The sequence below is a fragment of the Drosophila subobscura genome, chromosome J, assembly GCF_008121235.1.
Source record: "Drosophila subobscura isolate 14011-0131.10 chromosome J, UCBerk_Dsub_1.0, whole genome shotgun sequence".
In the NCBI taxonomy this organism is placed as follows: domain Eukaryota; kingdom Metazoa; phylum Arthropoda; class Insecta; order Diptera; family Drosophilidae; genus Drosophila; species Drosophila subobscura.
In genome coordinates, this window is record NC_048532.1 from 15,205,234 (window position 1) to 15,219,448 (window position 14,215).

The 14,215-nt window shown below is 43.9% G+C and overlaps 2 protein-coding genes across 2 annotated transcripts; both read left to right on the plus strand.

The window, feature by feature from the left end:
- The first annotated feature begins 3,976 nt into the window (after positions 1-3,976).
- LOC117894297 (cuticle protein 7) lies at positions 3,977-5,354 on the plus strand. Its single transcript, XM_034801261.1, has 3 exons — positions 3,977-4,087; positions 4,204-4,332; positions 4,567-5,354. Exons 1-3 carry the CDS (start codon positions 4,073-4,075, stop codon positions 4,972-4,974), a joined length of 552 nt encoding a protein of 183 aa, XP_034657152.1. The 5' UTR covers positions 3,977-4,072; the 3' UTR covers positions 4,975-5,354.
- A 5,650-nt stretch (positions 5,355-11,004) lies between these two features.
- Positions 11,005-13,783, plus strand: LOC117894296 (larval cuticle protein A3A). Its single transcript, XM_034801260.1, is given in 6 exon segments — positions 11,005-11,058; positions 11,138-11,286; positions 11,514-11,610; positions 11,686-11,880; positions 11,883-11,933; positions 13,525-13,783. Coding segments are annotated over 5 exon segments (585 nt in total). The 5' UTR covers positions 11,005-11,058; positions 11,138-11,196; the 3' UTR covers positions 13,677-13,783.
- Positions 13,784-14,215: the final 432 nt, after the last annotated feature.

Consider the following 14,215-nt stretch of genomic DNA (forward strand, 5'->3'; position numbering starts at 1 on the left):
AGACTTCGACTGCGACTGCGACTGCGACTGCGAGTACGAGTATGACAATGGGCAAACAATTACAAAACCATATAAAAGCGAATTCGATACGAGAAATCTAAAGCGGAAATTTTGTAAAGCTGCCACGCCCCCTCTTCAGCCCAGAGCCGCAGTCTGCAGTCTCTGTACTGTGTGGCTCTATGGGATCGTGGTGAATGCATTGCGAAAATGCATTTGGGGTACCACGAATGCAAGCCAAATTCGACCTAAGAGGCTTGCTCCAGCTTCAGGTCCGCTCTGGTCATGGCAAATTGCCTTGGCTTGGAGTGTGTCTCCCATTCTAAGCCTGGGCCAAGCCCGAAGGTCGTTGGACGCCAGTCTTCGGTCCAAGCCTCTGGTTTTGGGTCGAACAATGGATGTGATCTATGTAAATTTCGAGCGACATAATTGCATGGATTAAGCTGTTGTCTGTTTACTGACTCTGTTTGGGATCTTTGCCAGCACCCAAAGCAAATATAATTGGACAGCTGATAAGGCACACGCCCACTGAAAGAGCTGTCAGGGCACCCAAATCCCGCATTAAAATCTACAATTTTTGTTTGAAAATTGTTTCCACTGGAATTACAATTTGTAAAGGAAAAGCCACAACAACAAAAATTCAATCAAATTGAAATCAATGTTTGGGTTTAACCCATAAAAAACTCGACCTTGCGGTTGTCTTATGTATTTTTGTGGGTGCACTTTACCATTAGAGCCAAAAAGTGGCCCAAAGTGTTGCAGCGGGAAGCTGGAAAGATTTTCTTAAAAGATTTCGTGGAACCCTTTTCCCCCGATGGCTGTATGACAAGCATATTTCATGATTTCATTAATCAATTAAGATTTTCTTGGCTTTTGTTCAGTGATTGCATTTCGATTTCGAATGAGCAACAGTCCGCGCTCTGGTCAAGGTCAGACTTCTGTTCAATTGCTGCAGTTAATACATTTTTTATTTGAGTTTTTACTCCCCCCTTCTGGTTTCATTGTGGTTGCCACAGCCAAAGCAACAGCCACAGCAATTTTTGTGGCATTTGCAAAGATCGGTAGGTAGCCAGAGACTGGTCAAAAAATCATGAGTAAATGTTAATTGCCATGGAGTCGATCGCAGGTTTGTGTTTCAATACCTTAATTACAATTGGAATTTTGCATAATTAATTTAAATTATAACCCAGGCCACCACACTCATAGTCTGCTGATGTTTGCTGTTGACTTGTGATCAGACTTCCATCTGGGGGGAAATGTTGCGCAAAGATCTGACAGAACTAAAATTCAAATCAAACGAATGACTTGGGCAACGAACTTGTTTCGCACATTGCTGCCGCATGTTGCACACACACATAACTAGGAAGGCTGCAAACATTTTGCCACTCAATCAGCGCGGCCAACAGACTGAGCAACAAAGCAACGCACACAAATTGCTTTAATTACAACAAATTTGCTTGAATATATATCAACTAGAGGTATTTCGGGGCAAAACGACACTGAGAGAAACCGTTTAAGGCACTCTGAAGTTCTCTTTTATTTATTATTTATGTATTTATTCCAGTGTTGCCCAAATGCTCTTTGACTTTTTACCTGACACCTCCAAATCACGACAACTGCAGCTAGAAAAATATGCCTAGATCTATACAGTACTTCACTCTACTCTGCAGCACTCAACTCAATCCTCAAGTGACCAGCCAGCCACAGATCTCATGACGAGCCAAGATTTGCAACTGCTTCGGGCCACTTGGGCGTTGCATTTCTGCGAATCCGAATCCGTCTGTTGCTCGGATTGGATCAGATCGGATCTGGTCTGGGTGGTCTGCCGGTCTGCCGGCTACTGGAACTTCTCGCCTGACTCATAGATTCATATGTGGAACGGATCTACTACGTGAAGTACTGCAATCTTGAATGGCATAACATGCGCTGAATAATTAAGTCAAAAAGGAAACGAACCGTATGAGCAACGAGATTTCGCATTCAAATATTTGTTGTTGTCATTGTTGGGTCAGGACTGGTCTGGTTTAAGCACTGAACTAATAGTGCCATGGTCTGGGGAATTTGTACACATTTAAGTAACGGGTTTGTCTAAATCTAGGAAATGTAACTTCTTATCAAGGAAGTGAATCGGTAGGAGAAAACCTGTTTCATTTAGTGTTAACAGTAGGAAGTTTCTTGGGAGTTTTAGAGCTAACTATCTGGGATCTGCGAAAGATCTAATGAAACTCTAATCCACTTCGATTCATTAGCTTTGGTGTTGCGTCCCTTTTTAGGCCCTTTTTTGCTAACTCCGCTCCTGTGTCGATTACAACTGTTAGTGATCCGTTACACGCCGTTTGCTGCTGGTCGTCGCTTTGTCGTGATAACCTTGAGATGATTGCTTCAATTTTTGTGTTAGTACAGCCCAGACTAGGACAGATAAACAGACAGGCGTACAGACAGACAGACACGTAGATAGAGACTGAAACGACAGTCAAAGTCGAGCTTACTAATTCGAGGCGATTTATTAAATGAGACAAAGCAGGGCAAGTACAACATCGTATAAGACTAGAGACCAGAAAATGTGCCATAAAACATGAAACAAAGCGAGGCAGTGCTCAAAATATGACAAAACAAAGCACTTTTTGGCCGGGTAATGAGTCAGGGTTGCATTGGAGGAGTTTTTGGCCATAATGATGTGGCGCCATGCTGCGCCCCACTTCGGCATCGTCTCCACAGAGGCCCCGGCCCCCACTCTACTCTCTGGTTTAATAAGCAAAACGGCCTACATGGCAATTAAAAAAAAAAAAACTCGTAGCATTAGCAACATTAAGTGGAAGCTCCCATCGACGACGCCCAGCATTCAGGCGGAGGGAAAAATAAAAATACATAGAACATAGACAAAATATTGCATGGGAGAGCCACGGCGAACAAGTTGCAACATGCAGCAATCGGCTGGCGGGGCAGGGGCTGGGGCAACACCTCCGCCCACCAAAAAATGCAATTTTAGTTGCCATAGAAGCCATTGTTTTGTTTTATACATAAATATATTTAGTTTGCGGCTAATTCTATTCGTGCTCGAGGACTTTTCTATGCGAGGGAGCAGCCAGATGGGAGATTCGAGAGGCCATTTCAATTAATCGTGATGGGAGATGGAAACGAGTACTCATAGATAGTTAGGCTAATTTTGTTATAGACTGATCATGATTTTATAATTGATATGATTTGTTAATGCATAATAAATGGGAATTGTTTTTGCTTCTCCTACACTGGCACAGCCTCCAACATATTTTCGTTGCTTTCGGTTTTGTCTTATATTAGTTAATGTCTTACTTATAATTTCCATACCTATTTAATTAGGGTTTTTGGTTGTCTTCTCTTTCCCATGGTACTCCCTTTTGTCAACACAATTCCCAGCAATTGTTCCATTTCCAGCCCGAGTCGATCAACAGTTATCTCACAAATCAGACAGCTTCCAGGCAAAGCGGAGAGCAAAAACCGCAGCAACACAGCAACAGAGGTAGCGGCAGAGGTAGCGATAATCCAAGGTGGTGTGACAGTGGGGTGAGTAAACTCCCGCACTTCGATTCGCCTTCACTCTGTCTCTTCTATTATGCCTCTTCTTTGTGAGCGCTCTCACGAAAGCACCTCACCTTTACTAAGCTCACCCTGGCAGCAGTGCTCTACATCTAACTGAACTTCACTCTCGTTTTTCATAGAGCACAAAATTACCTGCGAGACAGCGTTGACGTTGGCGTTGGCTTCGGCTACGACGTTGCTATTGAAGCAAAGAGGAGAGGAGAGCAGAGCAGAGGAGAGAGTAACTTCTTGGGCTTCTCTTTTGCGCAGCGGCAGCGGCAGCCGTTGCTTTGCTTCATTGTTTTTGTTTTTGTTGACCGATTCGCTCGCTTTGGCTTTTGCATTAACTTTGGCTCTCTTCGGTTTCCACTGTGGTTCGTGGGGCCGCTCGGGCGTTGTCTGGCATATATAAGCAGGCTCCTTCTGGTTCTAGTTATCAGTTGAATCCAGCTCAACCCATCGCATACACTCGCGGCTCTAACAAACCGAACTCCAAACAAACTCCAAATCCATTCAAATGGCTTTCTTCAAAGTGAGTGAAAAAGGATCAATCGAGTGACATACTACATATCCTTTCGCTACGCTCGTGTTCATGTGTTCAAACCTAACCCCCCACTCCCCTTATTGTGCTCTTTCTCCTGTGTACAGTCCCTGATCTGCCTGGCTGTCCTCAGCGTGGCCTCCGCCGGTGTCCTGCACGGTGGTGCTGGTCTCTACGCCGCGGCCCCAGCCATCTATGCTGGCCATGGACATCCCGATGAGGGAATTGACTACCATGTAAGTATGCGACCATCACCATTCTTTTGGTGCACTTTGCAACACCGTCTGCTCTGGCCTGTGGGCCAGGGTCGTGGGCCTTTGCTTTTGACATTTGGAGATTTTCCCACGACTGTCCATTAGCATAGCCCGCGGCGTCGGCGGCGGCGTCGGCGGTGTTGCAAGTGTTGATGGTGGTGGCATGGCGTGTGGCATGCACATTAAATTAACACCTGGATCTTGTACCATCCACAGGCGTACCCCAAGTACCACTACAACTACGGCGTAGCCGACTCCCACACCGGAGATGTCAAGTCTCAGCATGAGGTGCGCGACGGTGATGTTGTGAAGGGATCCTACTCCCTTGTGGAGCCCGATGGTTCGGTGCGCACCGTGGAGTACACCGCCGATGACCACAACGGCTTCAACGCAGTGGTGCACAAGACTGCCCCCACCATCCACCACTCCGCACCCGCCGTGGTCGCCCACGCTGCTCCAGTGCTGGCCCACTCCGCCCCACTGCTGTCCCATGGCCCTTCCATTGCTCACCATGTGGCTGCCGCTCCCGCTGTGCCCTATGGCGGCTCTCTGGCGCATCATGCCGGTGTGCCCGCCTACGGCTACGCCACCCACAACGCCCACGCGCATGTGGCCCACTACTAAGGAGAATGGAGGGAGGATAACCAGCCACCCACTTGCCACCATGCCACCACACCACCAACACCCGCACCACACCAATCTTCTGTAATTTATTAAGCACGTTGACGACCTCACAAAACCCGAATGGAAAACGGATGATCGATCCACTGATGAAGCCCTGATCCAATACTCAGAACAGAATCCAGTCATGTCCATCATTACCATGTGTATATAAGAGCGAGGGAGAAGACCCAATCAGGCCATCTCTCTCCGTCTCGCACTCTGTCACCTCTATGCATCTGCCTATCTCCCTTCACCACACACCATTGCATTGCCGTCTCTGTCTCAGCTTTCGCGCAATTCTCCTTTTGTTTGTAATATTTCAAACTTCTCTTTTTGTTGTAAATAAGTTGTAAAAAAATGCGAGTGAAGAACGATGAAAGCCCCAGCAGCGCAGCCCATCATGCCACGCCCACACGACACCAACCTGAAAAAAAAGATGAAGAAAAATGAACAAAAAACCAATAAAAAAATGAACAATCTATACACATATTGTATTATATAGAAAGAAACAATTTATGTGTCTAATTTAAGTTTGATACTGAATACAAAATGTAGTGAATGACAAAAACCCAAGACCCAACCCCATTTTTATTTCAACGATGCTGATCTTGAATACAGTCATGAATACATTCACTTTCCATTGGCAATCGATTCTATTAACTATTTCTAATTATGATTTGCAATAATTTATGAAAGTTATGGAAATGGATGGGTAGATCGACTCACTAAAGATCATGTCCGTTGATTGACAATAATCGAGTGGGATAATTTGTGGGCGGTAGGTGGAAAAGGTGAAGGTAAGCACTGCCAATTGATTAGCATTAAATTAATAAATAACAAGTTACCATTATTATCTGTAAATTGAAGAACAATCTCTGGCAAATGTCTCTGTCGAATTGAGACACGTGCATGTTGATCGGTGGATGCATTTGGTTTGGGTTTGACATACACTTTGGGAATATTATTGATCTTCTGATTGTTGTAGTTAAGCAAAGAATCTTAGGTACATATTTATAAATAGAATTTTAAGGAATTTCCTGTGGCAAATAATAAACGATTGACTTAAACTGGAAGTTCATTGCAATTAGTTCTAGTCAATTTTCTTACCCAATTGACAAGACAAAAGGATATCAAATGACATTAAGAAAAACAGGAGTATTCGTAAGGAACCCCAATCTCAAATTTAATAGCCGCCTAATGCTGAATCCATAGGCAACTTTTGGGCTCCATGTAAACCAAACTTAAAGCCGAGCTTTAAAGCGTTTCAGAAGCCACGTTAGATAAGCGTCTGATATTTCTGTATACTTTTAGGCCACTTGCTTAGATACATTTTATAGTAATCTACTTCTTAGCTACTGAATGGTTAAAAAAATACAATTTAATAATGGCGCACGGGGCGTGGGAGAAACAAACAAAAAGGTAAACAGTGCAACTTCAATATAGGAAACGAAGAATGGCCTTAGCTTAAGACTCGGCAAATATCAATCTATTAATGCCACATGCTTTTCGATATTTCATTAAAAGAACATCAAACATTTGGATAATTTTTCCTGCTAATTTCCAGCTCCATTTAAGACATTTCCTTGAACAAGCGTTTACATCCATTACAGGTAGCTGCCATCTGGCAATGTTAATGAGCAGACACTCCCTGAACCCTATCATCTTACGCACTTTTCTCCCACTTAGGAAGTAAACCACAAGTAAATGCCTCCGCCTTTTTCTGTCGGTAAACAAGCTGCCATCCAATGCGGTCACAAGTTCGGGGGCGTCTCTCTCTCAACGAAAGACAATAAACCATAACTTTGAAACATTTAAGTCAGAAGAGATGCTTCCGCATGCAACAAATCTAGTCATTTCCGTCACTTTTAACGTGCGAACCTCGACAGCAGACAAAGCGAAATATTGATCTGTTAATGGGCACAACGTGGACCTGGCTAAACAAATGTCTAGCAATCCGAATAGAGACACCCATGAAAACACCCATGCGAATGCGCTGGTGCGGGGGAAGAAGCGTTTATCCGAGATCTGGGATCAGCGAAGCGTTTAAATGTACGCAAAACCAAAACAAGACAAAAGGGTAAATATCTCATACGTGGAGTCCATTAATTAGCTGAAGTCTAAATGCGACCAAAGAACTGAATCCGACAGTTGCCGCCTTTGGGGCGCGGATTCAACCAGCAACAGTTAAGGTCAGGCTGCTGGGAAATGCCGGAAGGAAGTTTCCGCTGGCTAACTAGATCCAACTTAAGTATGGAGAGTACTTCTACGTACCCCCTGAGATCAACAAACACTTTGGTTTGCCAAAACTCCAATGTAACTCCGTTCAATGCCGAATGGAATGGACTCAGAAATACCTGCGCAACTACGTGTGTCCAATGCAATGCTCCAATAACCTTTAGATGGCCAGCAACTTCTTCATCGATGAATGACAGTTACTAAAGTTTTAGTTTTCAATTTTTGCCGTTTCTTTTTTGTTGTTGTTGCCAGAGACTCGAACTTGTTGACATTCAAGATGACTGCCTCAATAAACTGTCGCCAACACGTGCTCTCTATATGGTATCGATTGCAGTCTCTGCGTTGCTCTCTCTGTGTGAGTCTGTTGCGGCAGCAACATTAAGATACAACCTCAAAGATATGCATCAATCGATGGCGATACAATTTATAGATAATAAAATAGCTACTGGTTTCCATTTGCTTAGGGGAGCAGAGGATGAGATGCTTGTCATCTGCTTGTTTTGTGTGGCACAGTGTGAAACAATTGCTGATAAATTTGTTCGGAGCATGTAAAGTTGGTAGTGAAATCTGTAAATGGCGAACATATTGAGAGCAGTTGGCAGCAAAGATAAACTTTAGTACAAGCTTAAACTGATTGAAATGTAAATGAAATGAAAAAGAATTGAATTTAAAACTTACCCCAGCCAGAGCTTCTTCCTTTCATCTTCCATCTGCCATCTCCCATTGAAAGAATCTTCTTTAAACCACTGTAAAAACGTTAAATGTCGTCTGGCTGTCTGCGTAATTGAAAAATTCCATTAATTAATGAATAATGTTGTACAAGTGCAGCTCGGACATAATCAAATAGAAGTTAGGTAGAAGCGCGCATAAATAATGCTAAATTCATGGCATTATTTTGCCGCTGAAAAGAGAGTGCCAGAGGGGAAGGGATGTACATAATCACGGCCCACCAACGACTGTCAGAGTCAATTATATAACAATGTTAACTGGATTATTTGAGCCGTTAATTTGATGCATGGCAAACAGTCTGCAACAAATTGGCTGAAAAGGTGCGAAGAATTCGCCTGAAATTTATAGCAGAGACCAGACCCAGAGCTGGAGATGGAGATGGAGCTGGAGCCCTCCAGCAGCTCCATTCATTTGCATTTTATTACGGCGAACGCATTTGCCACGGGTCATACTGTAACACAGGGCTCTCCGCTCTCCGGCTAACAATGGTCACTCAATTGGAGATGCGGCAGTACGCTGGGGCACTCAACCATGGCCAACTAAGGGCGACAACAATGACAGGCAGCAGCAGAGGCAAAAGAGTAGCGCACCCACACTCAACCGCTTGACTTGCAACATTCGCACCTTGGCCGGCTGGTCATTCCAGAGTCATTTCATTCCCCATGTTCATGTTGCAAGCCCCTTGTCGAACAGTCTCCGCTCTCCATTGTCAAATTAGTTGGTGTGCAAACAAGCTGGAATTAGGTGACCGAAAGTAAACCAAGTCAAAGTCACCATTCCAAGCCAGGGGAGAAGAGCCATTCCGAGCCATTACAGCCATGATCCAAGCTGCTTAACGCCAAATGTGCGGCCTCATGGCAAAAATTGCACTGACGATTCCCTTGAGTGCCTGCAGAATGGGGTTTTGGCTTTGCTTTGGTTTGCCAATGAGCTGCTATTCAATCGCCACAGAGAAGAGATCCCTCATTAGCCATTGAGGCAGGAAGGCAGCTTCAAAGGCTTGCAATCCATAGAAAATATCCTGCAAAAGAGATATTTATTCAAGTAATTTCCTCATTCAAATCAAGTCCAGCTAGAACCAAGAAAATCCCTTCTAAACTGCCCTTCACCCAGACCTCTTTAACATCATTAATATCCCCTCTACAAGTATTTATGAATATTTACCAAGTTTTAAGTTAATTCCCAAAAACCAAAACAATGCCCAGCCACGCACATGTGTAAAAAGAACTAGAAAAAAAACCGACTGCATATGGAAAACCTTCGGAAAATGCCGACAATCGTTGGTTAGTTGAGTTTTCCCAAGTCTAGCAAGTAGCAAAATACTTTGGCGGCATGCAAATTGACTTAATCTAGTATTTAGTTTTACAAAAACCGCAGTCGAAGCCAACACAAAAAAAATTGGAGACAATTGTTTCCATGCCACACCGAAGGTTGTTTCAGGCTCTTTTTTTTCTCCGAGTTGCCTTAGTAGGGTTTTCTGCTTTTTCCACTTCTTTTTTGTTGGTTTGGTCAGGTCAGTTTCAGATTTGAAGCTCTCCCCGTCCACGCGTTTAATTAGAGTCTTTAGCACCGCCCCTCGCGGCGGTTAATTATGTGAAAAATCCACAAGAAATGTTGACCCGAACATTACATTAAAGTAGCTTACATTACGAGTGGAGTGGAGTAGATTACTATTAGGAGCCACATAAATCATTGCCGAGACTCTTTTGCGGTTCGACAATATTTAAAATTAGTTTTGTTGTCTAAGAGCAGACCGCAATTGGCACGTTCTCGCTGCGGTTCAAGGATGTGCATAAACGTAAAGATTATTGATTGAAAATCTGACTCAGTTTTAGGGGTTTTTGTTTGCAAAAGAACTTTGAACAGTCATGGCCCAAGCAGCAGCTTTTTCGATACAGTTTTCCACATCATACGAGTGTCTTCTTGTTTATCTGCCAAAACCCCTTCCCCACTGCAATCCCAAGACGTTGCCTAATGCTAACCAAAAGGTCAGTTCTAGAATCAGCTAAGGAATACGATTCATTTAATTTGCAGATTGTCATAAATCGTTCGATCTTAAGTGACTTTTGCTTTCATTTGAGGTCTGAGACTCTGCGAGTCTGGGCATAATGCGCTTGACCTTCGGCTGAATGCTGAGAGCCAGAGAGACCCCATGGAGTGGCGGGGCGGGGGGACAGTTTTTACTGTTGTTGGCTGCCATTGAAGTGGATCACTGAGAATTTCGCATGTGCCAAATAACTAGGGCCACCGCTCGCATTGTGGCAACTGCAATTGCCAGTTGCAACTTGACCCGATTCGCATTTGATTTAGTTTAAGATTCAGTTCTTGGCGGCTTGACGATTAATTCTTTGGCTTTGGTTGCGGTTTCGATTTCAGTTTGATTGAGAATTAAGTTGTTAAGTCAATTGGTTTTCGCTTTTGCTGCTGGGCCCAGCACAACAATCATTTCTTGCAGAAATCAAGGAAATTCATGATTAACTCCACTCGAACGATTAATTTCGCATAATTCTGAATAGAAGTGATTGTCATGGGAGACGTCATGGGATTGGTAGCGGATTTTGAGAAATGTGTCGCCAATTTGGTGGACTAAAAACAACAACAACGACACCCCATTCAGTTTGTGTGCCACCCCATTCAGTGGGGCAACAGCATCACATCCCATGGCTGCCACTGTTCCATGCCGCAACATCCAGCTTCATTCACATGGCACAGCAGAGCACAGCACAGCAGAGCGGGAGCATAAGCTGTGGCAGAGCTGGCAAGAAAGAGTGTGGCAGAGTGTGGCAGACTGCGGCAGACTGTTGCGGAAAGTCAGCAGCGCTGTGGCAGAGCTGGAGCACCGTCGTGGCGTGGGGGCAGCGCCAGCCATCGCCACAGTTGACTGGCTGAGAAATCAAAAGTCTTGGCATTGTGGTGGGGCTCTGTCGACTGCGCGGCCTGCGACGACTGCGCTGCTGTCTGCTCTGCCGCTGGGGTTTCGCACATTTTCGCGCTTATTTAATGGAAACTGGCTTTCAGAACCGCCACAGTATTCCGGGCAACTTCGCAGCGTTTGTATCCAGTGCCGTTGAAATACTCCAAGTAAATCCTCAACAAACAAAATCCTCATCGTGTGCCTCGTGTTTTCTAACGAACTTTGTTCATGTGTTTTTATTTTTAGCAAATATTTACCACATTTCAAATCGAATTTGAAACGGAAAATAAATAATCCAATATAAAATGGCAAATATCTTGTGCTTTGTGATCCTTTCGTTGGCTCTGTGCGCCAGTGTGGCTGTGGCACGACCAGGATATGCTCTGGATTATTATGTGAGTTAAAAATGGATTACAAATAAGGACTTTTATGAGTGAAAAAACGATCAATAAAATAGTTTAACAGTGTGAAAGTCCTGCAAAAGTGAAAAATCACTTAAGAAATGCTCATTTGAGTCACCCTTTTGGGTTCTTCGAAGTCGGAATCTGTGTTTCAGTGATAATTCATCTAAAACTAACTCTTGCATTTCTATATATTTTTTCTTACATTTTTCCTGCTTCAGGATCATCCCAAATATGCCTTCAACTATGGCGTGGCTGATCACACCACAGGAGATGTGAAGTCGCAGCATGAGACCCGCGATGGCGATGTCGTCAAGGGTAAGACACTGCCACAAAACCTACAAAAACGTTTTATTAATAATTATTTCTATTCGTTAAACTCTCCTCCCTCAGGCCAATACTCTTTGGTTGAGCCCGATGGTTCCATTCGCACTGTGGACTACACGGCAGACTCCATTCATGGCTTCAATGCTGTGGTGACCAAATCCGGACCCACAGTCCATGCCCAGCAGTTGGTGGCCAAGCCAATTGTCGCCCACAAGCCCATCATCAGCCACTATGAGCCGCAGCAGCATTACGTGAATCATGTGGCCCCGTGGCCGCTGCACCACTGGTGGTGGCCGCCTCCCCAGCGCCCTATGGTGAGTCTCACTGAAAGCGGAAGATTTTCTTTAGTTTGTTGTTAGTTTGAGGGTTTAGCAGCACTCACCCTACAGTTGGCCTTCACCTCAATTTTCACCTTGGTGGCACCTTCTTCTTCTACTTCGCACCCACTCCCGAATATCCCCCAAAAGCTGACTTTGTGGTTACAGTTCCACCCACCCCAATTCCACCTGATCTGTCTGATCTTGCTCTTGCAGGCATGAACACATATCGCATGCTAAAGCTGTTCAGGCGTCATGCCAACTATCTGAACAATCAATATCGCAAATTGCGCCCAGACGAAGACGTTGATGAAGCAGATGATGAGCTTGGAATTGATTACTATGCAGCCTACTGAGTCTGCCACTGAGTCTGCCACTGCTTGTCGCTGCCTTCTTTGTGCTGAATATCTTTACCATAATTCCATTGTAATCATCGATTTTCTAGCTTGGAGCTTGGGTGGCAGTTGCAGTTAATAAATTTCATTTCGACGCATCGTAAATCATATCATAACGTGCCCAGTCATGCATCTAAGCTGAATCACTTGCTAATTGGCCTGGACGGAAATGTGGCCCACAAATGTGTAACATAACATAACACGGTTGACTAATCCAAGCCACGCCCGTCCAGCGATTACCTCACTTTTTAGCCCCAGCGATCTGAGCCAAAGATATCTCTGCTCTGGCTTTTGTTTTTGTGTGTGCAGCTTGCACTTTCGGTACGAGTACTTCCCACAGAGATTATGTCAGTGCATCATCTTTCCAAAACAAAAATACAGCAGCCACAACACATTTTTCATTTCATGGAGAATTGCTGCCGCTTCTTCACAGAAAATTTCCATACTGCCACTGGCCGCACTCCCCCATAAAGACTTCAGCATAAATTTCTCAATGTCGCAATGCTTTGTTGTTGCTGGGAAATGTATTCACATTTGGTGAATGCATGTGAAAACTCATAATTGCTGTGGGTGCTGCTGCTGCTGCTGCCGCGGTGCAATTTTTAATTGAGAATTATCAGCGAAACGCACAACGCAGCAAAAGAAATCAACGCCCAAGCAAAAGACTTAAGCAGCGAACTGCATGACAGACTTTGCATACAAAATGTGGAGGGAAAAGTAGCCAGAAAAAATAGGTAACACGAGAAGATACACTACCAAATATAAACAGTATTTCCTTTGAATAATTCCCTGTGCAGCTGCCACATGGCAAACATCCAAACAAAGTCATAAATACCCTCTTTAAAGGGTAACAAAAACTATTATCTAAAGCGGATCAGCACCTGTGACCAATTGACTGAACAAAACTCGTGCACAAAAACTTATTGGCAACGCGCAAAAAAACAAACGAAAAATAATATAACCAGCCAAAAGAAATTGCCAAGAAAATTTGTTTGTTCAGCATTGAAATAGTATTTTGTTGGCTTTGTTTGCCTTTTGTGGAGCTACTTGCCAGCTGTTACCACACTTTGTCTCTTTTTTTTGTCGGTCATTATTGCAACAAGCGTCGCAGAGCAATCGAAATATATATAAGAAAAGACAACAACCCCAGCCCCACTACCCGTGCTAATGTGTAAATCTATTCAATCTTAAAGTGTCCAAGCATTACGCCCCGGCGCCCCAGGTGGCACCCATCCACTACGACTACGATGATTACTACAACCAGGGACAGCAGTACGAGTACATTCCCCAGTACGACTCCGGCAACTACGGACACTACGCGAGTCCCTATGCGGGCCACTACTAAGAACCCCCACAGGAAGAACACACTCTCTGCGAAATTACATCCTAGTTTTGTTAAGCAAATTTAGTTCTTACTCTTACCACCACCCGCCTGGTTGCTAGTTGTTTCTCTCAGTGTTGCTTGCACTAAGAACTTTGAGATCTGCGCTGAGAACTGCACCACCAACGAAGCGAACAACGATGAGGTTAATTTTACTTAAGTTATGTGAAAATTTCTGTATGTATAATAAAGTTTCGGTAAAGATCTTTTTGTAAGTGGAAATTAGCTGACATTAGCTGTGTTTTTTTTCTTTTAAACAGATAACAATAAAGATAAAAACTACTAAATAATATAAACTGTATTGTTTACTTTGAATGGTGAGGGATTTCTGGGATTTTATACTGAAATAAGTATGAAATATCAACTTAAAGTCAACCATGGGAGAAGTCAAGGCTTGGAACTACTCACTCTGACTCCAAGGGAAAAACGGAGAATATTTAATGGAATCTGCATCCTGTTTAACTGCATATAGAACGATTTGAGGAAATGGTTCTGGTCGCTTT

Bases quoted from the DNA above. Each gene is read 5' to 3' on its own strand.
- LOC117894297 (XM_034801261.1), top strand. The intron at 4,333-4,566 runs GTAAGTATGCGA...TACCATCCACAG, and splicing joins ATGAGGGAATTGACTACCAT to GCGTACCCCAAGTACCACTA.